Genomic DNA, 26637 nt, shown 5'->3' with positions numbered 1-26637 from the left:
GGCCAGTCTGGGGCCCCAAGAGCATCCAGTGAAAGGACACCTACACCCATGGGACATGCTGACGTGCAATAAAGCACCGAGCAATCAGGAGGGTTATTTAGTTTTTCTGCCGGTTCATTCTCTTATTGTATTAAATATTGTTAAAAACACAAGCTATTTTCCTCTGGTAAACAAAAGAGAACCACGGGCACTGGTCTCAGCAGCAGAAATTAGTGGGAGCTTGTCATGGGTGGGAGCCCTGGTCTTCGGGTCCTGACTGAACTTTAGGCCCTGATTCCAGGGACAGACCTTCACTTTAAGGCTGCTGATACCGTGCTGCTACTGAGTGTAGGGGTTTGTCTCTGGGGTCTCGTAGAACGAATGGGCAAAGAGGGAGTGGCATCAAGTTGGTGAGAGACTCAGGACAGAGAGAGAGAGAGAAAATAAAAAGCAGTACAATAAAGAGGGAGGAAATTGAATGTGAAAGTAAACTAGCAAGAAATATAAAAACAGATTGTAAGAGCTTTTACAAGTATGTAAAAAGGAAGAGATTAGTGATAGTGAACATGGGTCCCTTAGAGGTAGAGACAGGAGAAATTATAATGGGGAATAAGGAAATGGCAGAGACATTAAACAAATATTTTGTGTCTGTCTTCACAGTAGACAACACAAAAAAATACCGGAAATAGTGAGGAACCAATGGTCTAATGAGAGGGAGGAACTTAAAGTAATTAAGATTAGTAAAGAAAAAGTACAGGAGAAATTAATGGGACTAAAAGCCAACAAATTCCCTGGATCTGACTGCCTACACCCTAGGGGTCTAAAAGAGCTGGCTGCAGAGATAGTGGATGCATTGGTTTTGGTCTTCCAGAATTCCCTAAATTCTAGAATGGTCCCTATGGATTGGAAGGTAGCAAATGTAACCCTGCTATTCAAGAAAGAGGGAACTATAGGCCAGTTAGCCTGACATCAATAGTAGGGAAAATGCTAGAATCTATTATTAAGGACGTAGTAACAGGGCATTTAGAAAACCGTAATATGATTAGGCAGAGTCAACTCGGTTTTATGAAAGGGAAATCGTGTTTGACAAATCTGCTAGAGCTTTTTAAGGGTGTAACTAGCAGGGTAGATAAGGGGGAACGAGTGGATGTATTATATTTAGATTTTCAAAAGGCATTCAATAAGGTTACACAAGATTAGGGCTCATGGGATTGGGGGTAATATATTAGCATGGATTGAGGATTAGTTAATGGACAGGAAACAGAGTAGGAATAAACGGGTCATTTTTGGGTTGGCAGGTTGTAACTCGTGGGGTGCTGCAAGGATCAGTGCTTGGGCCTCAGCTGTTTACGATCTATATCAATAACTTAGATGAGTGGACCGAGTGTAATGTATCCAAGTTTGCTGACGATACAAAGCTAGGTGGGAAAGTAAACTGTAAGGAGAACGCAAAGAGTCTGCAAAGGGATATAGGCAGGTTAAGTGAGTGGACAAGAAGGTGGCAGATGGAGTAAAATGTGGGGAAATGTGGAATTATCCACTTTGGTAGGAAGAATAGAAAAGCAGAATATTTTTTAAAAGGTGAGAGACTAAGACATGTTGGTGGTCACAGGGATTTGGGTGTCCTTGTACATGAATCACATAAAGTTCACAAGCAGGTACAGCAAGCAATTAGGAAGGCAAATGGTATGTTAGCCTTCATTGCAAGGAGGTTGGAGTATAAGAGCAAGGAGGTCTTGCTGCAATTATGTAGGGCTCTGGTGAGACCACACCTGGAGTACTGTGTACAGTTTTGGTCTCCTTACCAAAGGAAAGATAAACTCACCTTAGAGGGGGTGCAACAAAGGTTCATTAGATTGATTCCTGGGATGAGAGGGTTGTCCTATGAGGAGAGATTGTGTAGAATGGGCCTATATTCTCCGAAGTTTAGAAGAATGAGAGATGGTCTCATTGAAATGTCTAAAATTCTTAACAGGCTTGACAGGATAGATGCTGAAAGCTTGTTTCCTCAGGCCGGAGAGTCTAGAACTCAGGATCATAGTTTCAGGATAAGGGGTTGGACATTTAGGACTGAAATGAAGAAATATTTCTTCACTCAGAGGGTTGTGAATCTTTTGGAATTCTCTACCCCAGAGGGTTGTGGATGCTCAGTCGTTGAATATGTTCAAGACTGAGATTGATGGATATTTGGAAGTGTTTGGTAGTGTTTCACTTACCTCTCCGTGTCTCTCTGGGATAAGTCATCGCCAACCATCCCTGCAGCCACTCAGCTGTCAGACCACAGCACTCCTTCCCATTCCTGCACCAGCACCTTTAAAGTTTAACTTTGCTTTTGGGTGGGGGTTGGGAGAACTTGACTCTGGGTGAAGCTCACTCCCTCATTCCGTCACTCTCCCCCCCCCCCCCTTTACCCAAGGGAGGAGGGAATTGCCTTAAGGGAATCAAGGGATATGGGGATCGAGCAGGAAAGTGGGGTTAAGGTGGAAGATCAGTCATGATCTTATTGAATGGTGGAGCAGGCTCGAGGGGCTGTAGGGCCAACTCCTGTTTCTATTTCTTATGTTCTTATCCTCTTGCACCCTAAGGTTGGTTTGCACATTCCCCTCCAAGTCACACACCATCCCGACTTGGAAATATATCGCTATTCCTTCATCGTCGCTGGGTCAAAATCCTGGAACTCCCTTCCTAACAGCACTGTGGGAGAACCTTCACCACACGGACTGCAGTGGTTCAAGAAGGCGGCTCACCACCACCTTCTCAAGGGCATTTAGGGATGGGCAATAAATGCTGGCCTCGCCAGTGATGCCCACATCCCATGAATGAATTTTAAAAAATCATCTTTCATTGTGGGATCAGGGGGCAATTCCCTCTTCCTCTGGATCAAGGGGGTGAGTAACTGAATGAGAGTGGGAGATTGAGTGAATGTGAGATTGAGTGAGAGTGAATAAATGTGAGAATAAGTGACTTACTGAGGGAGAGAGGAAGTGAATGAATCAGTGAAAGTGAGAGTGAGGGATAGAGAGAGTGAATCAGTGAAAGTGAGGGATAGAGAGAGTGAATCAGTGAAAGTGAGGGATAGAGAGAGTGAATCAGTGAAAGTGAGGGATAGAGAGAGTGAATCAGTGAAAGTGAGGGATAGAGAGAGTGAATCAGTGAAAGTGAGAGTGAGGGATAGAGAGAGTGAATCAGTGAAAGTGAGAGTGAGGGATAGAGAGAGTGAATCAGTGAAAGTGAGAGAGGGATAGAGAGAGTGAATCAGTGAAAGTGAGAGTGAGGGATAGAGAGAGTGAATCAGTGAGAGTGAGGGATAGAGAGAGTGAATCAGTGAAAGTGAGAGTGAGGGATAGAGAGAGTGAATCAGTGAAAGTGAGAGTGAGGGATAGAGAGGGTGAATCAGTGAGAGTGAGGGATAGAGAGAGTGAATCAGTGAAAGTGAGGGATAGAGAGAGTGAATCAGTGAAAGTGAGGGATAGAGAGATTGAATCAGTGAAAGTGAGGGATAGAGAGATTGAATCAGTGAAAGTGAGGGATAGAGAGAGTGAATCAGTGAAAGTGAGGGATAGAGAGAGTGAATCAGTAAAAGTGAGAGTGGGGGATAGAGAGAGTGAATCAGTGAAAGTGAGGGATAGAGAGAGTGAATCAGTAAAAGTGAGGGATAGAGAGAGTGAATCAGTAAAAGTGAGAGTGAGGGATAGAGAGAGTGAATCAGTGAAAGTGAGGGATAGAGAGATTGAATCAGTGAAAGTGAGGGATAGAGAGAGTGAATCAGTAAAAGTGAGAGTGAGGGATAGAGAGAGTGAATCAGTGAAAGTGAGAGTGAGGGATAGAGAGAGTGAATCAGTGAAAGTGAGGGATAGAGAGAGTGAATCAGTAAAAGTGAGGGATAGAGAGAGTGAATCAGTAAAAGTGAGGGAATCAGTAAAAGTGAGAGTGAGGGATAGAGAGAGTGAATCAGTGAAAGTGAGGGATAGAGAGATTGAATCAGTGAAAGTGAGGGATAGAGAGAGTGAATCAGTAAAAGTGAGAGTGAGGGATAGAGAGAGTGAATCAGTGAGAGTGAGGGATAGAGAGAGTGAATCAGTGAGAGTGAGGGATAGAGAGAGTGAATCAGTGAAAGTGAGAGTGAGGGATAGAGAGAGTGAATCAGTGAAAGTGAGAGTGAGGGATAGAGAGAGTGAATCAGTGAAAGTGAGAGTGAGGGATAGAGAGAGTGAATCAGTGAAAGTGAGAGTGAGGGATAGAGTGAATCAGTGAGAGTGAGGGATAGAGAGAGTGAATCAGTGAGAGTGAGGGATAGAGAGAGTGAATCAGTGAGAGTGAGAGTGAGGGATAGAGAGTGAGGGATAGAGAGATTGCGCTTCACCCAGGGTCGAGTTCTCCCAATCCCCATCCAAAAGCAAAGTTAGACTTTAAAGTTGCTGGTGGAGAAGTGGGCAGGAGGGCTGTGGTCTGACTGCTGAGTGGCTGCAGGGATAGTTAACGATGGCTTGTCCCAGAGAGACACGGAGAGGGCGAGGGTGAAGGGGTCAATGCGGGAGAAGCCTGGTCAGTTATAACTCGAACGGCCCCTGATGTGAGTGGGTAATGTACTTTAAATAAACCCGCAACGGGGTAAGTGAAGCCCTGAGCCGGACACCCAGTCCCCGTGTACTGACTGGCCCTGACCCACTTTCTATGTCATTGAGGCTATCGGTTTCTCTCTTGACGCTGATGACTGATGCTGACAGCACTGTTACAGAAGTCACAGTCAGTTACAATGTGCCGGTACGTAGTTTGCACGTGTCAGCTGGTAATAAAAGTCCAGCCACTTCCCGTTGTCTATTTCTCCCTGTGCAGGGACTACCCCTCAGTGCTAATCTGAGCTTTGTCCTCCTCGGTGAATGATTCTCTCGTCTGTCACCAGCCGTCCAGATATCCATTGGAATTTAGTCCAGAATTATCATCACAAGGTAGGAAACTCTGAACTTTGGACAAGTGACCCAACCCGCACTTGGACAGCCAGCCCGGGGCATACAGGTTTGAAGTGACCCATAAGCTGAAGCATTTCTCAAACGGCTAAACTGATAGAATTTAGAATTTCACACCACAGAAGGTGTAATTCAGGTCGTGTCTGTGCCTCCGCTCTGTGAGTGCCACCCACTTCGTCCCATTCCCCAGCCTTTCTCGAGAACCTTTTTTAAATATTGCTTTTTCAAATATTTATCCACCTCGCATCTGTAATCTATTCTGAATTGTGCTTCCACCATTGTTTTTGGGAGGGCATTTATTTATCCTAGCAACTCTGCATAGAAAAATTCTACTAACCTCTCCCTTTGTTCTTTTGCTGATGATATTAAATTTATGTCCACGAGTTACTGATGTAACAACCAGGGGAAATAGTTTTTTTCCCCCCCGATTTTAACTTATTAAAACCCTTTATCATTTTGAACTCTGCGTTTAAGAACGTAAGAAATAGGAGCTGGAGTAGGCCATACGGCCCCTCTATTGGCGGCCGTGCCTTCAGCCGTCTAGTCTTTAAGCTCTTGAATTCCCTTTGTGAACTTCTCCAACTCTCTCTCTTCCTATAAACCTACCTCTTCGATCAAGTTAGTTTTCAAGATATTAAGGGGAATTGATAGGGTAGACAGAGAGAAACTATTTCCGCTGGTTGGGGAGTCTAGGATTAGGGGGCAGAGTCTAAAAATTAGAGCCAGGACTTTCAGGAGTGAAGTTAGGAAATATTTCTACACGTAAAGGGTGGTAGAGGTTTGGAACTCTCTTCCGCAAACGGCAGTTGATGCTGGCTCAATTGTTAATTTTAAATCTGAGATTGATAGATTTTTAAGGGATATGGGGCTAAGGCAAGTACATGGAGTTAGGTCACAGATCAGCCATGATCTCATTGAATGGCCAAACAGGCTTGAGGGGCTAAATGGCCTACTCCTGTTCCTATGTTCCTAAGCTTTTAGTCACCTATCCTAATGTCTCGTTCTTTGGCGCTGTGTCAATTTTTATCCTATGATGTGCCTTGGGACGTTTTACTACATTAACGACATTATATAAATGTCAGTAGTTGTTGTCCTAATGCCACGTGTTTTAATTTAATCAACAAGGTTCATATGTGGCACCTTATCAAACACCATTTGAAAATCCATATTCACATCTCCGGCATATCCTTTATCAATGCATTCTTCTTCAGCAATAAAAAAAAACTGTAAATGCTGGAAATGTTAAAACAAATGCTAGAATGAGATAAACGATCAGTCCATAAAGAGAAAAGACAAGTTGAGGTTTTGAAGAAGAAGAACTTGAATTTATATAGCACCTTTCACGTCCACCGGACATCCCTAAGTGCTTTACAGCCAATGAATTACTTTTTGAAGTGCAGTCACAGTATAGAGACAAATGGAGCAGCTTTTGCACACAGCAAGGTCCCACAAGCAGCATTGCAATAATAAATACCTAATCTGCTCTTTTTTGGTGTTGGTTGAAGGATAAATGCTGGCTAGGACAATGGGAGAATTCCCCTGTTCTTGTTCAAATAATGCTCTGGGATGTTTTATATCCACTTAAACCTAGGCCCTGTCAGTCTGTTTAACATCTCATTCAAAAAACAAGATATTTTATAATCCAGCATCCCCTTAATACTGGGTATGAGCCTGGGTTACATACTCAAGCCCTGCAGTTGGGTTTGAACTCACAATCTTCTGGCTCAAGGAGAATGAGTGCTACCACTGAGCCAAGGGTTTCAGGTGTAACCCTTCTCAGAATAGTCTCTTGCCATGTTGTATGTGCTAGTTAGAATAGAAGCATTGCGCTTGTATGCTTTTCAAGTCATAGAGTCATAGAGTTATACAGCACGGATAGAGGCCCTTCGGCCCATCGTGTCCGCGCCGGCCATCAAGCCCAGTCTAATCTAATCCCATATTCCAGCATTTGGTCCGTAGCCTTGTATGCTATGGCATTTCAAGTGCTCATCCAAATGCTTCTTGAATGTTGTGAGGGTTCCTGCCTCCACAACCCTCTCAGGCAGTGAGTTCCAACCACCCTCTGGGTGAAAAAGTTCTTTCTCAAATCCCCTCTAAACCTTCCGCCTTTTACCTTGAATCTATGCCCCCTTGTTATAGAACTCTCAACGAAGGGAAAAAGCTCCTTAGTATCCATCCTATCTATGCCCCTCATAATTTTGTACACCTCAATCATGTCCCCCCTCAGCCTCCTCTGCTCCAAGGAAAACAAACCCAATCTTCCCAGTCTCTCTTCATAGCTGAAGCGCTCCAGCCCTGGTAACATCCTGGTGAATCTCCTCTGCACCCTCTCCAAAGCGATCACATCCTTCCTGTAGTGCGGCGACCAGAACTGCACACAGTACTCCAGCTGTGGCCTAACCAGTGTTTTATACAGCTCCATCATAACCTCCTTGCTCTTATATTCTATGCCTCGGCTAATAAAGGCAAGTATCCCATATGCCTTCTTTACCACCTTATCTACCTGTTCCGCCGCCTTCAGGGATCTGTGAACTTGCACACCAAGATCCCTCTGACCCTCTGTCTTGCCTAGGGTCTTCCCATTCATTGTGTATTCCCTTGCCTTGTTAGTCCCTCCAAAGTGCATCACCTCGCACTTTTCCGGGTTAAATTCCATTTGCCACTGTTCTGCCCATCTGACCAACCCATCTATATCGTCCTGCAGACTGAGGCTATCCTCCTTGCTATTTACCACCCTACCAATTTTTGTATCATCAGCGAACTTACTGATCATACCTTTTACATTCATATCCAAGTCGTTAATGTAGACCACAAACAGCAAGGGCCCCAGCACAGATCCCTGTGGTACCCCACTGGCCACAGGCTTCCAGTCACAAAAACAACCTTCGACCATCACCCTCTGCCTTCTGCCACTAAGCCAGTTTTGTATCCAAAGTGCCAAGGCACCCTGGATTCCATGGGCTCGTACCTTCTTGACCAGTCTCCTGTGCGGGACTTTATCGAAGGCCTTACTGAAATCCATGTATACCACATCCACTGCGTTACCCTCATCCACACGCCTAGTCACCCCCTCAAAAAATTCAATCAAATTAGTCAGACATGATCTTCCCTTGACAAAGCCATGTTGACTATCCCTGATTAATCCTTGCTTCTCCAAGTGGAGACTAATTTTGTCCTTCAGAATTTTTTCCAATAATTTTCCTACCACTGATGTTAGGCTCACTGGCCTGTAGTTCCCCGGTTTTTCCCTACTCCCCTTCTTGAATAATGGTACTACATTAGTGGTTCTCCAGTCCTCTGGCACATCCCCTGTGGCCAGAGAGGTTCTGAATATATGTGTTAGAGCCCCCGCAATCTCCTCCTTTGCCTCACACAGTAGCCTGGGATACTTGTGATATTTCATGAATTATAATTTAGTTCTGGATTTTGAAAATGACTTTTTTTCCATTTTCAGCTGAGCTTTCCAACATACAAGGACCAAATTGGAAATGCACTCTCAGAATTACATGTTTTGCAGCGCTTTGAGCAAAGTCAGACTGCAGAATATTTATGGAACTTTTGGTGTTTGCATTGAAAAGGAAAGAAAGTATGAATTTGCATTAATATAGCCTCCCCTCACATCCTCATGGCTTCTCAAAGCGCTTTACAGCCAACAAATTACCTTTTTGAAGTGTAATCACTGTTGCGTTGTTTTTTTTTGCATTCTGTGTTGCAGGCATGCATCTTTCTTGTTTGCTGAAACGTATCAAAACCACACAGAATCTACTTCGTCATTCAAGCGCCCCAAAGTTTTCCACCTCAACGGTATGCCATCTTTTGGTTTTAGACAACTGTTGTACCATTGCAGAATTTAAAGAGACCTTCAACTTATTGCAAGTATTCTACAAGCTCGGTGCAATTTATTTCTTTATGAAATGACAAACCTATTACTCCACCAGGGGATCTCGCACCATTCCAGGAATCATATCTGGGATTGCAGTGTCACTTTGGCCCAGTAGTAGCACTCTTGCCTTTTGAGTCAGTGGATGATGACTTTCAAACCCATTCTAAGACTTGAGCATGGAATCTAGGCTGACACTTTAGCACAGTGCTGCGTTGTATGAGGTGCCGTGTGTTGCGATAAGATGGTAAACCAAGACTCTTTCTATCTATTGAGTTTGGTGTTCAAGGTCCCATGGTTACACCAAAAACCCTTGGCTCAGTGGTAGCACTCATTCTCCTTGAGCCAGAAGATTGCGAGTTCAAACCCAACTGCAGGATTTGAGTATGTAACCCAGGCTCATACCCAAGTGCAGTACTAAGAGAATGCTGGATTACAAAAGATCTTGTCTTTTGAATGAGATGTTAAACCCAGGCCCTGTCAGTCTCTTTAAGTGGATATGAAAGATCCCAGAGCATTATTTCATTTGCTGGATCTTGCTGTGCACAAATGGGCTGCTGCGGTTAACTACATGACATGTGACTGCAAAAGTAATTCATTGGTTGGGAAGCACTTTGGGATGTCCTGAGAATGTTAAAGATGGTATATAAATCCACGTTTTTATACTGCACCGGTGGAAACCGGCGATGTCAAGATTGCAATCGCTCGCTCTATGCTGCAATTGATCCTTCATTCACTGATTCTGTTAACTCCAAGATTCCACAAATCTCTGCCACCCTGTTCTTTCTTCATATCAATGGTCACCATCCAACCCTATCTGCTTTTTTACTGGCGATACGTTCATCCACTTCCTATAAATCATACATTCTCAGTGCTGGCAACCTCCACTCCTCTTGCCTTGATCCTTCACCTTGGTTTCTCAATAGTAATGTACAAAACTGATATTGTTACAATAGTGTCAGCAGACAGTACTGAATGTTATACCATGAATAAATGATGGCTTTTGTTTTCCCTTATCTTGGTGGCTAACATAGTTCTGTCAAGGTTTTGAAAATGTGCAATCAGCAAACATTGTACATTTTCAAAATCTTGACAGAACTGTCGACCTAACATTGTATATTTTCAAAACCGTGACAGAACTATCCAGTTGTACTAATTTGACAAAGGAAAGTGCAGGAGTAAGGAATTGGAATAGACAAATTTAACTGGATTAATTGCATTTTCTACAACACATTTTTACCCTGGGACTCCAACTATTGCAATGCTCTCCTGGCCAGCTTCCCATCTTTCACCCTCCATAAACTTAAGCTCAAGAAATAGAAAGAGAATTAAAGAGGGAATTGAGGAGGGAGTGAAAGACAAAAAAGGGAATGAGGGCAGGAGTGTGAGAGACAGAATGATGGAAGGGGATAAAGGGAATGAGAGAAGAGGAAATAAGACAGAGTGGAGAAATGAGTCAGGGGCATGAGAGGGTACAAGCAAATAGTTGGAAACAAAGCATGTCACATCAGTGGGCTACAGTTCAAAATGACTTGCATGATATGCTTAGTTACAGTGGGAATATCAGTGAGCAGACAAAACTTGCAGTTCTTTGTCTTCTTTTTTCCAGTGTTTCAGCTTTATAAGCTCTGACTGCCCTTAGTTTAGAAATTTGACGGTTAGGTGAAATAGAAGTACAAAGAATTTACAGTAAAACAGTAAACAAAAAATATGTAAGATATTCGCTGGATTTTGGTGGAAGAAGATTACCAGAGAAGGAAGAAGAGAGAAGCCTATGGACAACTTGCAAAAGATCTATCAGGCCATTGATAGGGATTGAACCATTTCACTAAACTAGTTAATCTAAGGTTCTTTATGCCTGTTGGTAGGACAGCAAAGGATTTGAAATGAAATCACCTGCATTTAAAGACAATTTGTATTTGTGCATGCACGGTGGCAGGGGAGGGGGTTATTAAAATTAGTGATCAGCCTTAAAAGCAGCATTGCTATATTTGATACTCTGAGTGCTTGCTCTTTTCACTTGGAGGAAATGTTGCCTTGTAAACCAAAAGTGCCTGCACCCTTTTAAAATGCACATGTTGGGATCTTTTCTTGTGTGTTCGTTGATTGAGCGTAATGTTATTTTATAAAGACCCGTGCATTATGTAAAAATGAATGAAATAATTTGCTTCTTTCAACTTGTAGATGACTTTATGCAGACACAAAAATGCAAAAAGAATTGAAGGCCTGGATAAGAATGTATGGTAAGTAGTAGCACCAAAACTCTCTGCAGGTACAAAGTTACATTTTATTTTTAAGATTTTCACTGTTGGCAAGTGTCACCTTCATCAGGCTCATAGCTGAGTGAAGGCAGACTTTACAAGTTTCAGGATTCTTGTAAGTGCTGGTTGGATTGTAGTCTAGTTGGATCAGTGTTTACGTGGAATGGACGTCACAAAAACAGGTCATTTGGCCCAACTGGTCTGTGCCGGTGTTTATGCGCCACACGCGACTCCTCCCACCCTATTTCATCTAACCCTATCAGGATATCCCTTTCACTCTCGTGTACTTATCTAGCTTCCCCCTTAAATGCATCTAAGCTATTCGCCTCAACTTACTCCATGTCTACCACCTAGAAGGACAAGAGCAGCAGACACATGGGAACAACACCACCTGCACGTTCCCCTCCAAGTCACACACCATCCCGACTTGGAAATATATCGCCGTTCCTTCATCGTCGCTGGGTCAAAATCCTGGAACTCCCTTCCTAACAGCACTGTGGGAGAACCGTCACCACACGGACTGCAGCGGTTCAAGAAGGCGGCTCACCACCACCTTCTCGAGGGCAATTAGGGATGGGCAATAAATGCCGGCCTCGCCAGCGATGCTCACATCCCATGAACGAATAAAAAAAAAACTACAAAGAAAGGAAGTCAGAATTCGTCCCTTCCTCCCCATTCTCTTCCTACTGGTAAGAACATTGAGGATATTAGATCCTGGCAAGTTATAGTGGACCCTGTTTACATGGTGGCACCAGGTAATTGCTGTACTTTCTGAAGTCACCACTGGGCCACTCTAGCAGGACGTTCATATAGAATCTTGTTTTTGTAAAGATCCTTATTACTGGAATGAATGAATCTTGAGGGGAAGGGCTTGATTGTTTACAGTCAGAACCTTTTTGAAATCCCAGGATTTTTTATTCATTCATGGGATGTGGGCATCGCTGGCAAGGCCAGCATTTATTGCCCATCCCTAATTGAGAAAATGGTGGTGAGCCGCTGCTTTGAACCGCTGCAGTCCGTGTGGTGAAGGTTCTCCCACAGTGCTGTTAGGTAGGGAGTTCCAGGATTTTGACCCAGCGACGATGAAGGAACGGTGATATATTTGGTGTGTAACTTGGAAGGGAACGTGCAGGTGGTGTTGTTCCCATGTGCCTGCTGCCCTTGTCCTTCTAGGTGGTAGAGGTCACGGGTTTGGTAGGTGCTGTCGAAGAAGCCTTGGCGAGTTGCTGCAATGCATCTTGTCGATGGTACACACTGCAGCCACGGTGCGCCGGTGGTGGAAGGAGTGAGTGTTTAAGGTGCTGGATGGGGTGCCAATCAAGTGTGCTGCTTTGTCCTGGATGGTTTTTTTTATATTTGTTCATGGGATGTGGGCGTCGCTGAAAAGGCCAGCATTTATTGCCCATCCCTAATTGCCCTTGAGAAGGTGGTGGTGAGCCGCCTTCTTGAACCGCTGCAGTCCGTGTGGTGAAGGTTCTCCCACCGTGCTGTTAGGAAGGGAGTTCCAGAATTTTGACCCAGCGATGATGAATGAACGGCGATATATTTCCAAGTCGGGATAGTGTGTGACTTGGAGGGGAACGTGCAGGTGGTGTTGTTCACATGAGCCTGCTGCTGTAATACTTCTAGGTGGTAGAGGTCGCGGGTTTGGGAGGTGCTGTCGAAGAAGCCTTGGTGAATTGCTGCAGAGCATCCTGTGGATGGTACACACTGCAGCCACTGTGCGCCGGTGGTGAAGGGAGTGAATGTTTCGGGTGGTGGATGGGGTGCCATTCAAGTGGGCTGCTTTGTCCTGGATGGTGTCGAGCTTCTTGAGTGTTATTGGAGCTGCACTCATCCAGGCAAGTGCAGAGTATTCCATCACACTCCTGACCTGTGCCTTGTAGATGGTGGGAAGGCTTTGGGGAGTCAGGAGGTGAGTCACTCGCCGCAGAATATCCAGCCTCTGACCTGCTCTTGTAACCACAGTATTTATATGGCTGGTCCAGTTAAGTTTCTGGTCAATGGTGACCCCCAGGATGTTAATGGTGGGGGATTCGGTGACAGTAATGCCGTTGAATGTGAAGAGGAGGTTGTTAGACTCTCTCTTGTTGGAGATGGTCATTGCCTGGCACTTGTCTGGCGCGAATGTTACTTGCCACTTATCAGCCCAAGCCTGGATGTTGTCCAGGTCTTGCTGCATGCGGGTTCGGACTGCTTCTTTATCTGAGGGGTTGTGAATGGAACTGAACACTGTGCAATCATCAGCGAACATCCTCATTTCTGACCTTATTTATAGAGGGAAGGTCATTGATGAAGCAGCTGAAGATGGTTGGGCTTAGGACACTACCCTGAGGAACTCCTGCAGCAATGTCCTGGGGCTGAGACGATTGGCCTCCAACAACCACTACCATCTTCCTTTGTGCTAGGTATGACTCCAGCCACTGGCGAGTTTTCCACCTGATTCCCATTGACTTCAATTTGACTAGGGCTCCTTGGTGCCACACTCTGTCAAATGCTGCCTTGATGTCAAGGGCAGTCACTCTCACCTCACCTCTGGAATTCAGCTCTTTTGTCCATGTTTGGACCAAGGCTGTAATGAGGTCTGGAGCCGAGTGGTCCTGGCGGAACCCAAACTGAGCATCGTTGAGCAGGTTATTGGTGAGTAAGTGCCGCTTGATAGCACTGTCGACGACACCTTCCATCACTTTGCTGATGATTGAGAGTAGACTGATGGGGCGGTAATTGGCCGGATTGGATTTGTCCTGCTTTTTGTGGACAGGACATGCCTGGGCAATTTTCCAGATTGTCGGGTAGATGCCAGTGTTGTTGCTGTACTGGAACAGTTTGGCTAGAGGCGCGGCTAGTTCTGGAGCACAAGTCTTCAGCACTACAGCCGGGATGTTGTCTGGGCCCATAGCTTTTGCTGTATCCAGTGCACTCAGCCGTTTCTTGATATCACGTGGAGTGAATCGAATTGGCAGAAGACTGGCTTCTGTGATGGTGGGGATATCGGGAGGAGGCTGAGATGAATCATCCACTTGGCACTTCTGGCTGAAGATGGTTGCAAACGCTTCAGCCTTGTCTTTTGCACTCACGTGCTGGACTCTGCCATCTTTGAGGATGGGGATGTTTACAGAGCCTCCTCCTCCTGTTCGTTGTTTAATTGTCCACCACCATTCATGACTGGATGTGGCAGGACTGCAGAGCTTTGATCTGATCCGTTGGTTGTGGAATCGCTTAGCTCCGTCTATAGCATGTTGCTTCCACTTCTTGAGTGTTGTTGGAGCTGCGCTCATCCAGGCAAGTGGAGAGTATTCCGTCACACTTCTGACTTGTGCCTTGTAGATGGTGGAAATGCTTTGGGGAGTCAGGAGGTGAGTCACTCGCCGCAGAATACCCAGCCTCTGACCTGCTCTCGTAGCCACAGTAGTTATGTGGCTGGTCCAGTTAAGTTTCTGGTCAGTGGTGACCCCCAGGATGTTGACTGTGGGGGATTTGGCGATGGTAATGCCGTTGAATGTCAAAGGGAGGTGGTCAGACTCTCTCTTGTTGGAGATGCATTGCCTGCCACTTATCAGCCCAAGCCTGGATGCTGTCCAGGTCCATTCAGCAACATACGTGTTTTATGGTATTCCTGATCAAATTTACATCCGGTAACTGGATAGGGTACTTTGAACAGTTAAATGGCGGACTTAACAATAGAATTAAAATATGTTGATTCTTATAACCGTGGCTGCTGCTTATTCACTATTTCTCAATTTGAAATATAATCCAGTTATCAGGTAATAAATGGGTTTTATTTCAAATTGAAATAGTGAGTGAGCAGCAGCCACAGTTATAAGAATGATACTTTTTAATTATATTACAAAGTTCAGATCTTAAAACACAAAAATTACTCATTATTTCCAAACCATTTTTAATATTTTCCACCTCATTTCAAGTCTCCGAATAAAAATCATCGTTCCCTGGTGCAGAGGGTAAGTATGCTGTTCTTTAACTGGCCACTAGGAGGTGCAGGAGGACAGCCCAGGGTGACTGCCCGTAGTTTTCTCGAGTATCTGTGGGGAATCACGTTGTCTCTGCTGTATGGATCAATCTGATAGCTTGGCCAAGTTAGAGAGCCACTAGCATGAACTTGCCTATGGCTCTGTGTGGTATGTTCTGCAAGTCCAATGTTTTGTGCAGCCCCACTGCCATTTTAATATACTTTTGAGAATGGAATCATACTGTGCAATATTAGCCCAGTACAATTTCACCCAATTTTCTTTGCCTTCCCTCAGCTTTTTCAAATGGACTATGGTTTGTCACTTTGAAATGGATACAGAGGAGGCAATGGACATTGACATTTCTGGATTATATTATGGTCATTGCAATTGCAGCTTAAATTCTCTTGTCTTTATGATGGCAATTCAGATTTTTTTAAAGTTTGATTTATTACGAAAAGATTTTTATCTTCTGTGAAATATTATCACTTAACTAAAGTTTTGGAAGCCATGTGCTGCATGTATGACATGTGTAATTAGAATATTGGAAGTAAACTCTGATTAGAAGCCCATGGAATCAAGGAAAAAGTATGGACTTGGTTACGAAGTTGGCTGAGCGAAAGGCGACAGAGAGTAGGGATAATGGGAAGGTACTCACATTGGCAGGATGTGACTAGTGGAGTCCCGCAGGGATCTGTCTTGGGGCCTCAATTATTCACAATATTTATTAACGACTCAGATGAAGGCATTGAAAGTTTCATATCTAAGTTTGCCGATGACACAAAGATTGGTGGCATTGTAAGCAGTGTAGATGAAAACATAAAATTACAAAGCGATATTGATAGATTAGGTGAATGGGCAAAACTGTGGCAAATGGAATTCAATGTAGGCAAATACGAGGTCATCCACTTTGGACCAAAAAAGGATAGAACAGGGTACTTTCTAAATGTTAAAAAAGTTTAAAAAACAGTGGATATCCAAAGGGCCTTAGGGGTTCAGGTACATAGATCATTGAAGTGTCATGAACAGGTGCAGAAAATAATCAATAATGCGAATGGAATGCTGGCCTTTATATCTTTATATCTGGAGGACTAGAGTACAAGGGGGCAGAAGTTATGCTGCAGCTATACTAAACCCTGGTTAGACCGCACCTGGAGTACTGTGAGCAGTTCTGGGCACCGCACCTTCGGAAGGACATATTGGCCTTGGAGGGAGTGCAGCGTAGGTTTACTAGAATGATACCCGGACTTCAAGGGTTAAGTTACGAGGAGAGATAACACAAATTGGAGTTGTATTCTCTAGAGTTTAGAAGGTTAAGGGGTGATCGAAGTTTATAAGATATTAAGGGGAACGGATATGGTGGATAGAGAGAAACTATTTCCGCTGGTTGGGGATTTTAGGAGTAGGGGGCACAGTCTAAAAATTAGAGCCCGGCCTTTCAGGAGTGAGATTAGAAAACATTTCTACACACAAAGGGTGGTAGAAGTTTGGAACTCTCTTCCGCAAACGGCAATTGATACTAGCTCAATTGCTCAATTTAAATGTGAGATAGATAGCTTTTTGGCAACCAAAGGTATTAAGGGATATGGGCCAAAGGCAGGTATATGGAGTTAGATCACAGATCAGCCATGATCTTATCAAATGGCAGAGCAGGCCCGAGGGGCTGAATGGCCTACTCCTGTTCCTATGTATACTCAGGTATCTTTTCTACAAAGACAAAGGTTAAAATGGTGGAATAGTTTTCATATAATCTATACCAGGGTTTCTAAGACTTTTGTCTTTGAGTCACATAGGTACATAGAATGGTGCCTTAGAATTACACCTAGGGATTGATCAAAAAAACCATTTACCTCATTTTCTAAAACGTGTCAATCCCTGGTTACAGGGCATATTTCCTTTTTTTATGATTGGACATTAAATAATCACCTGTACCGAGTGCACAGAGGAAAATCTGACCTTCCGTCCGCACATTTCAGGCCCGATGAAGGATTCACACCCGCAACGTCTTAACCTGTCTTTCTCTTCACAGACTTGTGTATTTCCACCACTTTCTGCGTTTAGTAAAGTGTGCACTGTTTTATAGGGTTGAATTTACCAGGCTGGCTGCTGAGCCAGGGGTGGTCAATCTTGGTCAGGGGTTCCCAGACCTGCCTCCTCCACCTCATGTAAGAGAAGCCTTGGCTGATGCTGCAGCAGGTGAAAATTTTATGCTGAACCAGTATACAAGAGGATTTGTAAGTTCTTTTCATGACTCTTTACTATACCTAAGCTGGTTTCAAACCTACAGTGTTGAGGACTGGAATGGTGCTTTATAGTATGTTTAGAAAGTTTTTATTTTTATTCATTCATGCAGGGTGAGGTTGTGGCAAGGCCAGCATTTATTTCCCATCCTTAGTTGCCCCGAATTCTTAGCGGCGGCTTGCTAAGCCACCTCAAAGGTCAATTAAGAATCAATCACATTAGCGTGGGATTAGTCACATATAGGCAAGGACAGCAGGTTTCCTTCCCTCAAAGGACACAAGTGAAGCAGTTGGGTTTTTACAACAAGCTTGTTCTCAAACTGCCATGATGGGATTTGCACCCACGTTCTCTGGATTATTACTATAGACCTCTGGATTATGACTGCAATACTGAACCCAACATTTTATTTAATGAGTACAGTAAATAGAAGTATCTGATCTGCTTTGAGCTCCATTCTGTTTTCAACAGAATTTTATCAAACTATAATTTAATTGTTCTGCCAGTATCATGGCCTCGTGAGGAAAATCAAAGGACACCAGTCCCTTTTAAGAATTCTTCTAGGTTGAACCATAGTTCCACAGTTTTAAGTATTTGCCCTAAACAAGTTGTAGAGCCTTCTCTATGATGAGTTCAAATCTTTCAGGATGGCTCCTGCAGCTATATCAACAATCTGTTTCCGTTTAATAGGTTTCTTACTTTTGAATGCCAGTTTCCGAAGCAAACCTTGAAGATGAGATCACCTCCTTAAGCAGTAGATTTGGTACAGGACCTGAATCTGTTGTGTAGTTTACAGCACTGTCCCATTTAGACCCTGGTTACAATTACTTGGGGGCCTCCAACTGTTGGTTCTTGCCAACCTATACCTAAGGTCCCTGGCCTTGGGGCACGCTCAAACAGAAACACTCACGTGGAATTCTCAGTGGATCAATTTGGAGACTCTTAAACATGGTGACGGGTTTCCACACACAAAAAAAAGTCCTACTCTGCATGAAATGTAGGTTTTATCAGGTGGATATTGGGCACACTGTGTATTGTTTCAGTTTCTCACCTCCCATCCCCTTCTGTCCCCACCTATTTGCCCTGATCGAATGCCTTGTATCTTTGCCATCCTTGTGGGGAAAACCCTTGTACTGCAGTAAGCACATCTTCCAGTGGAATGGCTGAGAATGGAAATGTCTTGCCTGAATTCCAATTTCAATTCTCCATCCTGGCACTATCTCACACAGCGTGTTGAGGCACCGGGCCTCACTCTAGCCACTTGATCTCTTACTGAAATATAGATGCAGCTAAAAAGGGTCAGAAAATCGATTTGACCTTGTTGTATAGAATGAAAGTAAAACATTGGGTGAAGCTGTCACCCATTTAAGGATTGGCCGTTAGTAGATTGTACCCTACGTTGCTCATACTTGACAGCAAGAGATTCGCAAGACAAAATTAAAGGCCAATGCACATAATATCTCCTGTAAAGACTGGTTTAAAGTGTGTTCCATGAGGTCCTCTACAACTACTTGTTTATGGCTGCAAAAAAAATGTGCAGGTTTGGAGGACTGCTAGCTCTGATTTGAATCCCGCACAGACACTGTCCCCTTATTTATGAAGAGGTGCTCATTAAGGAAAATTACCCTTTTGTATGTGTAGGACAATGAAAGAATACTCAACTTATAGATGTGCCATACTTCATTTTTGATGCTTGTCTTCCACTCATCACATTTCTCACCCTCCTTCCAGTTGAACTTTGATCACGATTTGACTTGGTTTGTTTTTGTAATTTTGCTCTCCCTATGTTACAATATCCTTGGGGCCAGCTGAGTACCTGGGGGTAGAAGTCTAACTGATGGTGACTGGTGGGACCAGGAAATGGGGTGGGGTCTGGTAACACCAGGTTTCTGCCCCTGAAGCTGATTGAGCAGGAATTCCTGTTGGGGTCAGGGACGGGCCATTCACCCCTTGGAGGCCTGGCATTAAAGTAGAAGGTGGGGCCAGAGGGATAGCATCAGCCGTTGGATCTTAGACTGTTCCCACCTCCTCTGCTCTGATTCTACTGCACACTGGTATGATACAGGCAGCCAGTACAGTAGAGAGGTGGAAATGGGACCCACAGAGGTGTTCCATGTTGGGGTCATGACCTGGCTGCCAAATTTCAATGGGACCTCAGATGCAATCTCACCAATGCCACAGTATTTGAAGTGGTTTGAGTTTAGTGCTCAATTGGCTTTTCAGCAGTGAACTTTGCTTCCCTCTCCCCCTCGAACGGACAGCTAAGATACGCCAAATACTGGTGTTGGCCTGATTTATTTAAATTGCCTGACCCTGCCCTGACCCCAGAAACACGAGGGGGATCAGTCTCCCAGTCAGCCTGCGTATCGCAATTCCCTCTCTGCCACGGTTTTGCGACGGAACTGGACCCTGGATTTTTGAGGCCATTGTGTTTAGATATCGTCTTAAGATAGTTACAAATTAAAAAAAATATAGTTACAAATTAATTTATCCCATTTAAAAATTGTTTAATTCTAGTTTTTTTTTAGAAAAAGTATTCCACAAATTAACTACTCTGGTTTTTGTGCCATTGGATCATTTCTCCAAATGTTTTTTTATACATAAAAAAGAGAAAGGGTTTTGGTTATGAGAGCTTTGGTCCAGTAAAATAATTGGTTACAGATGCATTTAGTTTGATCAGAGTTGGTGGATCCAGTGCCCAGGAAGTGCCTATTGCACTATAGGAATCCAAATCTTAACTAGTCAACAATAACTATCCAAAAATAAAAGCTGCCTTCGCAGAATACACACAATGCTGAAATGAATACGCTTTTGGTAATTGCTCACTTGTTACTATATTTTGTCTTTTCACACAAGGGTCACCCTCCATTAGTGAAGGCACTTGCTGAGCTATATGGAAGTGTATGCGGACGTGCCATTGATCCAAATAAAGAGATTGTGGTAACAGTTGGAGGGTACGGTTCCCTCTCTAATTCTATACAAGGACTGGTTGATGACGGAGATGAGGTAAAAAGAAGATAATTGTATTTTTTTCATTTTTTTTTTGTGTGCGATTATGTGCTAATCAACCTAAAAGGTGACAGTACTGTGGTTCTCTCACTCGCTCTGTGCGTTTGTCAAGCGAGTGGCCGAGCCCTATGACCAGGAGTGTCCCAGGTTTGGTCCCTGCTCTGTACTGATCCTATCTGGAATGGAGGTAGGGTGTTACAATTGGCCTCGGTTGCCTCTAGGTTAGGTTAAGTAAGCAATTTTTTTCCTTCTCTCCAAACCAAGGGTGTTGATGCCATTTTCAGCACTCGTACTGCTGTTTTTCAGATGAGACATTAAACTGAGGTCACTTCTGCCCTCTCAGGTGGACGTAAAAGATCCCAATGCACTATTCGAAGAAGAGCAGGAAGTTGTCCCAGTGTCCTGGTCGACATTTTCTCTCAACCACTAAGACAGATTATCTGGTCCTTTATCTCATTGGCTGGTTGTTGTACCTTGTAGCGTACAAATTGGCTGCTTTGTTTGCCTGCACTACAACAGTGACACTTCAGAAATAATTCATTGGCAGTGAAGTGCTTTGGGACGTCTTGAGGACGTGAAAGGCATTGTATAAATACAAATTCTTTCTTTCTCGATATCACATGTCCGCTTCATCACCAAGACCGCCTATATCCATCTCGGTAACATCGCCCGTCTCCACCCCTGCCTCTGCTCATCTGCTGCTGAAACCATCATCCATGCTTTTGTTAGCTCTAGACTTGACTATTCCAATGCTCTCCTGGCCGGCCTCCCGTCTTCCACCCTCCATAAACTTGTGCTCATCCAAAACTCTGCTGCCCGTATCCTAACTCGCACCAAGTTCTCCCATCACCCCTGTGCTCGCTGACCTACATTAGCTCCCAGTCTGGGAACGCCTCGATTTTAAAATTCTCACCCTCGTTTTCAAATCCCTCCATGGCCTGGCCCCTCCCAATCTCTCTAACCTCACTCCAGCCCTACAACCCTCCGGAGATCTCTGCACTCCTCTAATTCATGCCTCTTGCGCATTCCTGATTTTAATCGCTCCACTATTGGTGGCCATGCCTTCAGCTGCCTAGGCCCTAAGCTCTGGAATTCCCTCCCTAAACCTCTCCGCCTCTCTCCCTCTCTCTCCTCCTTTCAGACTCTCCTTAAAACCTACCTCTTTGACCAAGCTTTTGGTCGTCTGTCCTGATATCTCCTTATATGGCTCAGTGTCAAATTTTGTTTGATAATCGCTCCTATCAAGAGCCTTGGGACATTTTACTATGTTAAAGACGCTATATAAATGCAAGTTGTTGTAACCTGTTTTTAATGTATACAATTAATAAAATGTATTTTTTAATTTCAGGTGATAATCATTGAGCCATTCTTTGACTGTTATGAACCAATGGTTAAAATGGCTGGAGGGATCCCAGTCTTCATCTCGTTAAGACCTGTGAGTCTTTAATCAAACAGAGCTATTTAACACTCAATAAAACACACTGTTTTCTATTGTTTGGCAGTAGATGTTGCATTTTCATGGAAAAAATATCCTTTTAAAGATTTGTATTTTAATCATTTCTATTGCTGTATGCCCAATACATTGAAGCCTGGATTATTATTCCAGGACTCTGGATTACTAGTTCAGTAACTAACCATTGCTCTATCCTACCGATTACTACTACTAAATTCCCATCCGTCAGCTCAGCAGCGACGGTGGGGCCGAATGAATTCAGTCAACTGTTGTTGGTTCTGAACTAGCCCGGCTGCTTCAGTCGTCTGTATCCCTTTCTGTGACAAGCAACTCTTGACATTGTCTATCCAGCACTTCCTTGTCTTCTTGTTCCGTGTACCTCTGCATTCAGGCCCATGAAAGGTATCCTAGCTGTTTCCATTCTTGAAACGTGCCCAAACCATTGCAGTCGCCTGTCTTGGATCGTCTGTATAAGCACTGGTTCCTGTCCAAGCCATGTGCTTATTATAACATTCTTGACTCTTTGCATGCTGGATACTCCCAGTTTCCCTCTCAACCAACTCGTCTCTGCTGTAGTGATATGGGAATAACCATCACTTCTCAAACTCTATTGTGCAGCTGACCAGTGTGGGTTTGGCCCTTCACCAGATATCAGGAGCTTCACACGAGCAGCAAGGTGGGTAACAAAACTCTCCATAAAAGATGTGAGTGCCTTTCCACTATCCTGAACACTGAGTGCATGCACAACATACCCCAGTGAACAGACGTTCCACCAGTTAGTTGTACAGAGCTTCAGTGATAGCTGCTTACCTCTAGCAGCCCAGTCATGATGGATACCAAACGCTGGATATATGAGCGTGTTTTTGTGATACTTGACCTCCAAGTAATATCTTCTAGTATGCTGTCGATCCAAGGTTCAGAGTTTCTTCATCATCTATATGGTGGACATCTGTTTTCAGCCTGGTGAAAGGATCTATGCAGGATAGCTTACAAGGTGTCAGCCAATTTTATCACATCTCAGGCTTACTCATCATTAATTGCTTTATCCTAGTCTTCACGTGAGGGGTGTTGGCAAAAAGACATGCCTGTCATGAGGCTAACTCCCTCTCCAAGCTGCTTAGTGACAACTTGGTGTAGGCCAGAACCTTCTCTGCCTGAAATATTTTCCCCTTTTTGCCACAAATCTACCTCCTATCCTGCGCGTGGGCTGAAGGAGGCAGTTCTACAATATGCTTAGGAGTTCTGGTTTGCTTTCAAAAAAGGGGAAGGCATGCATTAGCTCCCTTTTTACATAGCCTCTACAGCACAGAAACAGGTCATTCAGTCCAACTGGTCCATGTCGACTTTAATGCTCTGCACGAGCCTCCTCCCACCAGTAAAGTTCTGTTTTCACCGTGGTGAGGAAATTTGGTGGAGGGGAGGGGAGGTGAGCACATTTTTCCACTTTGGATGCCAAACCTATGGAATAACAATGTGTCATATTAGTTTATGCATGCTTAACACATTCATCTGGAATTACTTTGTCAGCCATTTTAACAAAGGCATTTCCCAGGGTTAACACCTTCATTAAATAGACAGATAATTCCAGATGAATGCATTAAGTGTTTGTGAACTAATAGTGGACAGCATAAATTTTAGGTTCTAGTTTCAACACTTTCTGGTTGGGTATAAAATGCCCAAACGCCAGCTTTACTCAGTGGTGACGCTCTCGTCTGAGTCAGCATGTTTATGTTCACTCTGGATTTGAGCACATAACCTAGGCCGATACTTCATTGCAGTACTGAAGGAGTGCTGCAGTGTCAGATGTGCTGTCTTTCGGATGAGATGTTAAACCAATGCCCCGTCTTCCTGCTCAGGTGGACGTACAAGATCCCAATGCAGTATTCAAAGAGCAGGGGAGTTCTACTAGTGTCCTGGCCAACATTCATCCTTCAACCAACACCACCACAAATAAAAGACTAACTAGTAATTTATCTTATTTGTTGTTTTTGGAAGTTAGTTGTCAAGTTTGGCCACATAATAACAGTGACTACATTTCAAAAAGTACTTCATTGGTTGTGAAGCATTATGGAATTTCTGTGGATGTAAGGAACACTATATAAATGCAAGTGTAGATTAAGGCTTCCTTTACTCTCACCCAACAGTGCCCCTTAGTCAGAGTCTCAGAAGAGCATTCCCTCCTACACTGATTTTTTTTATTTTAAACTTCCCACTCCAGCCATTCTTTTAACCTCTCGGGATGAGACCGGCAGCTTTAAGCTGTTTGCCTGTACTTAAGAACTGGATTAAAATTCAAATCAATTGCAAAGTACCATTAAAAGCCAACAGAGAGAATAATTTTATTCCATCAGCCTGGGATAAATTCCAACCCAAGCCCTGATAGTGAAAAGGCAGTGTACTAACCCCACTGTACAAACTAGTTTCCTCGTACATGCTCTTTTAAAAATTCTCAGTTGGAATGTCCCCAATGTGTTCTTGCAACATTGCATATAACTTCCTTCTAGTTCTGTTTATCTGCTGTCAGTAACACTGCACCTCGGGCAATTAGTCACAAGGAAGATCTTTGTACATGCTGAGTACTGTTTATATTAAAAAAAAGTGCACCAGTTGCAACATTACATGATTCTGTGTTGGATAAGCACAGTCACAGCGCCTTTTGCCTAAACTTGTAAGTCTTAAAGTAGCATTGTACTCTCCAGTAAGCTGTCAGTAGCCAACCCAAGAAGAACTAACCAACGTGCTTCAGTGAGAAGATAAATGCCTGAGATTTCCACGGGTTCTTCCAAACTCCTGTCTTAATTCCGGCAGGAAATCGGCAGAAATCCCAGGAAAATGGCACAATCAACTGCTTATGCCGTCTCTCCAGTGTTTCTGCCAAAGTTGGCCAGGCGATTGGAGAAAGCCTGCAGAAACACTACCGCAAAACCTGTAAGATGTTCATGGGGTTAGCCAATTGTGCATTCTTAACTATCCCATGGATAAGTAGACCACTTAGTCCCCTGGGGAGCATGAAGAAGATGCACAGAAAGACTTGTCCATCCTGACCGGAATAAATATTCCTCAAAGAGACACAGCTGCTGCTCTAGCCGTACATTCTGGGAAGATTCTTGAGCAACAAAGACAAGGGAAAGTAAAGGCAAAAACAGAAAATGCTGGTTCAGTTAGCATCTATAAAGGGAAAATATAGGTCAACATTCTCGGTGTATACCTTTCATCAGAACCAAAGACTCAAAAGCATTATACAAAAGACAAGGCAAGTTTCAAGGCACCATATAGGAGTGTAGAAATGAGGATTTCAGCAGTGATGGCAATGGAAGCCAGGTAGAGGTTCAGCAGTATAGGTCCATCAAATCTTAATCTCTCTAGTGGCTACAACAATCCTGAGCTACTACTGCTCCTGATACTGGTGACATGGCTAAGAACTCTCACTGGTGTTGGCTCCTTCTTCCCATGAACTATGATTTCAGCAGGATAAACTGAGGTCAGCAACAGCCCCTTATTCCCTTACAAAAAACCCTTAACTCTGGACTGAGATACTTGATGAGCCAATGCCAGAAAGGGTTACAGTCCTTGTTGTAATAAATTGGAAAACCAGGTGGGGAAGGATAGAATACTAGAGTCTAGTCTTCAGTTGCTTCCAAGCCTTTATTCTCAAAGATCCCCATTACACACACCAAGCCCCCACCCGAGATAAGCTCCCTCCTATAAATGGATACAAGAGAGTCCTCAATTGATACCCAGCACCTGAATACAATTAACACTAATTGATATAAATCACATGGATACAATTAACACTTGTAACACTACAGTATTACAATCCAGATAAAATGTAAATTCATGCATTTTGTAAACCAGTTTTATTCTGTGTTTTCTCCCAACCCCCATCTCCCCAAAAAATATTCCTGTAAGAGTAATTATTTTCCATTTCATTGCTTGGATCTTGCCTTGCCCTCGTGTTGCTCCTGATAATTTACTCTAAAGCTAAATATTATTGCTCCATTTATTTATTGTAAATGCTAGGATGCCTGGTGGAAAGTTGAAATCTGCTGTTTGTTTTTTGTTCGTTAAGATACAAGAAAAAGTTGAGCAGGGCGCGATTGATAGTGGAGATTGGGTCCTCGATGAAGACGAACTTGCTAGTAAATTTAATTCTCGGACTAAAGCAATAATCATTAATACACCCAATAATCCTTTGGGCAAGGTAAGGCGTCAAAATCTAATCTTTTACTTTTTGAAAATTTATGCATCAAATATTAATCTATCAGATGTGAAGGAGGAATCTACCTTTGTGTTAGATCATAAGCTCTGAATGGGCTGTACCAAAAATAAGACCTTTAAAATTAAATTAAACAACACTGATTAGTGGCCATCTGCACTCAGTTTACATTTAGAGAACTGAAGATTCTCTCATGTACTTAAGGGAAATGGTTCAATCATAGGAAGTAAGTTATTATTAGATTATATAGTTCAGTTAGGCAGAGAATTAACAGATGGCTAGGAGTATTTCACAGGCTATTACACGCACCTAATAATTCAGTTGACGTCCCGGATTGTGGCTGAATGCAAGGCTTGAGTAGATTTTTCTGATTCTCGGAATCCTGGCTGTGTACTGTGTTTTCTTAATCTATACAGTGTACTTCTGGTTTCTGAAAAACGTCATGGCTTTCGTTACTGCTGTCTCATCAAGTGTTGCTGCATTTCTTCAAATCAAATAAAGGGAAGAGGTTTTCTGTCTGCGTGTGTGTTACTGCCCCTAAAAATAATGATGATGATGCAAGGTCAAAGGCTTTATTGGTAAACAAAATGGCACAGAGTTTTCGATTGTAATGCTGTCAGTGACCCGTTCATTTTAATAAGTTCGGGATGAGCATTGCGATGGGAAACG

At 43.5% G+C, this 26637-nt stretch overlaps 2 protein-coding genes across 12 annotated transcripts in view; one reads left to right on the top strand and one right to left on the bottom strand.

Annotated features, from left to right (window-relative positions):
• LOC137325141 (volume-regulated anion channel subunit LRRC8B-like) overlaps positions 1 to 26388 on the bottom strand; it is a 97988-nt gene extending 71600 nt beyond the window's left edge. The window contains exon 1 of the mRNA XM_067989891.1: positions 26278 to 26388. The gene's annotated coding sequence lies outside the window, so the exon portion shown is untranslated. The remainder of the gene's footprint in view (positions 1 to 26277) is intronic.
• Positions 1 to 26637, top strand: part of LOC137325142 (kynurenine--oxoglutarate transaminase 3-like) — an 88977-nt gene that overhangs the window by 27321 nt on the left and 35019 nt on the right. For 5 of the 11 annotated variants that reach the window (XR_010963825.1, XR_010963824.1, XM_067989893.1 and 2 more), the window contains 6 exons: positions 8662 to 8750; positions 11011 to 11069; positions 17136 to 17286; positions 20147 to 20296; positions 21648 to 21734; positions 25822 to 25953. Coding sequence is in view for 9 of the 11 variants with exons in the window: in XM_067989893.1 (XP_067845994.1) it covers positions 8662 to 8750; positions 11011 to 11069; positions 17136 to 17286; positions 20147 to 20296; positions 21648 to 21734; positions 25822 to 25953 (668 nt within the window). In the remaining 2 variants the exon portion in view is untranslated. Of the gene's footprint in view, positions 1 to 4815; positions 4929 to 8661; positions 8751 to 11010; positions 11070 to 17135; positions 17287 to 20146; positions 20297 to 21647; positions 21735 to 25821; positions 25954 to 26637 lie in introns of those variants that run through there. The other 6 variants (XM_067989897.1, XM_067989896.1, XM_067989898.1 and 3 more) reach the window with 3 other exon arrangements.

Source organism: Heptranchias perlo, chromosome 9 (genome assembly GCF_035084215.1).
Source record: "Heptranchias perlo isolate sHepPer1 chromosome 9, sHepPer1.hap1, whole genome shotgun sequence".
Classification (NCBI taxonomy): Eukaryota; Metazoa; Chordata; class Chondrichthyes; order Hexanchiformes; family Hexanchidae; genus Heptranchias; species Heptranchias perlo.
This window is presented reverse-complemented; position numbering and strand designations above follow the sequence as displayed.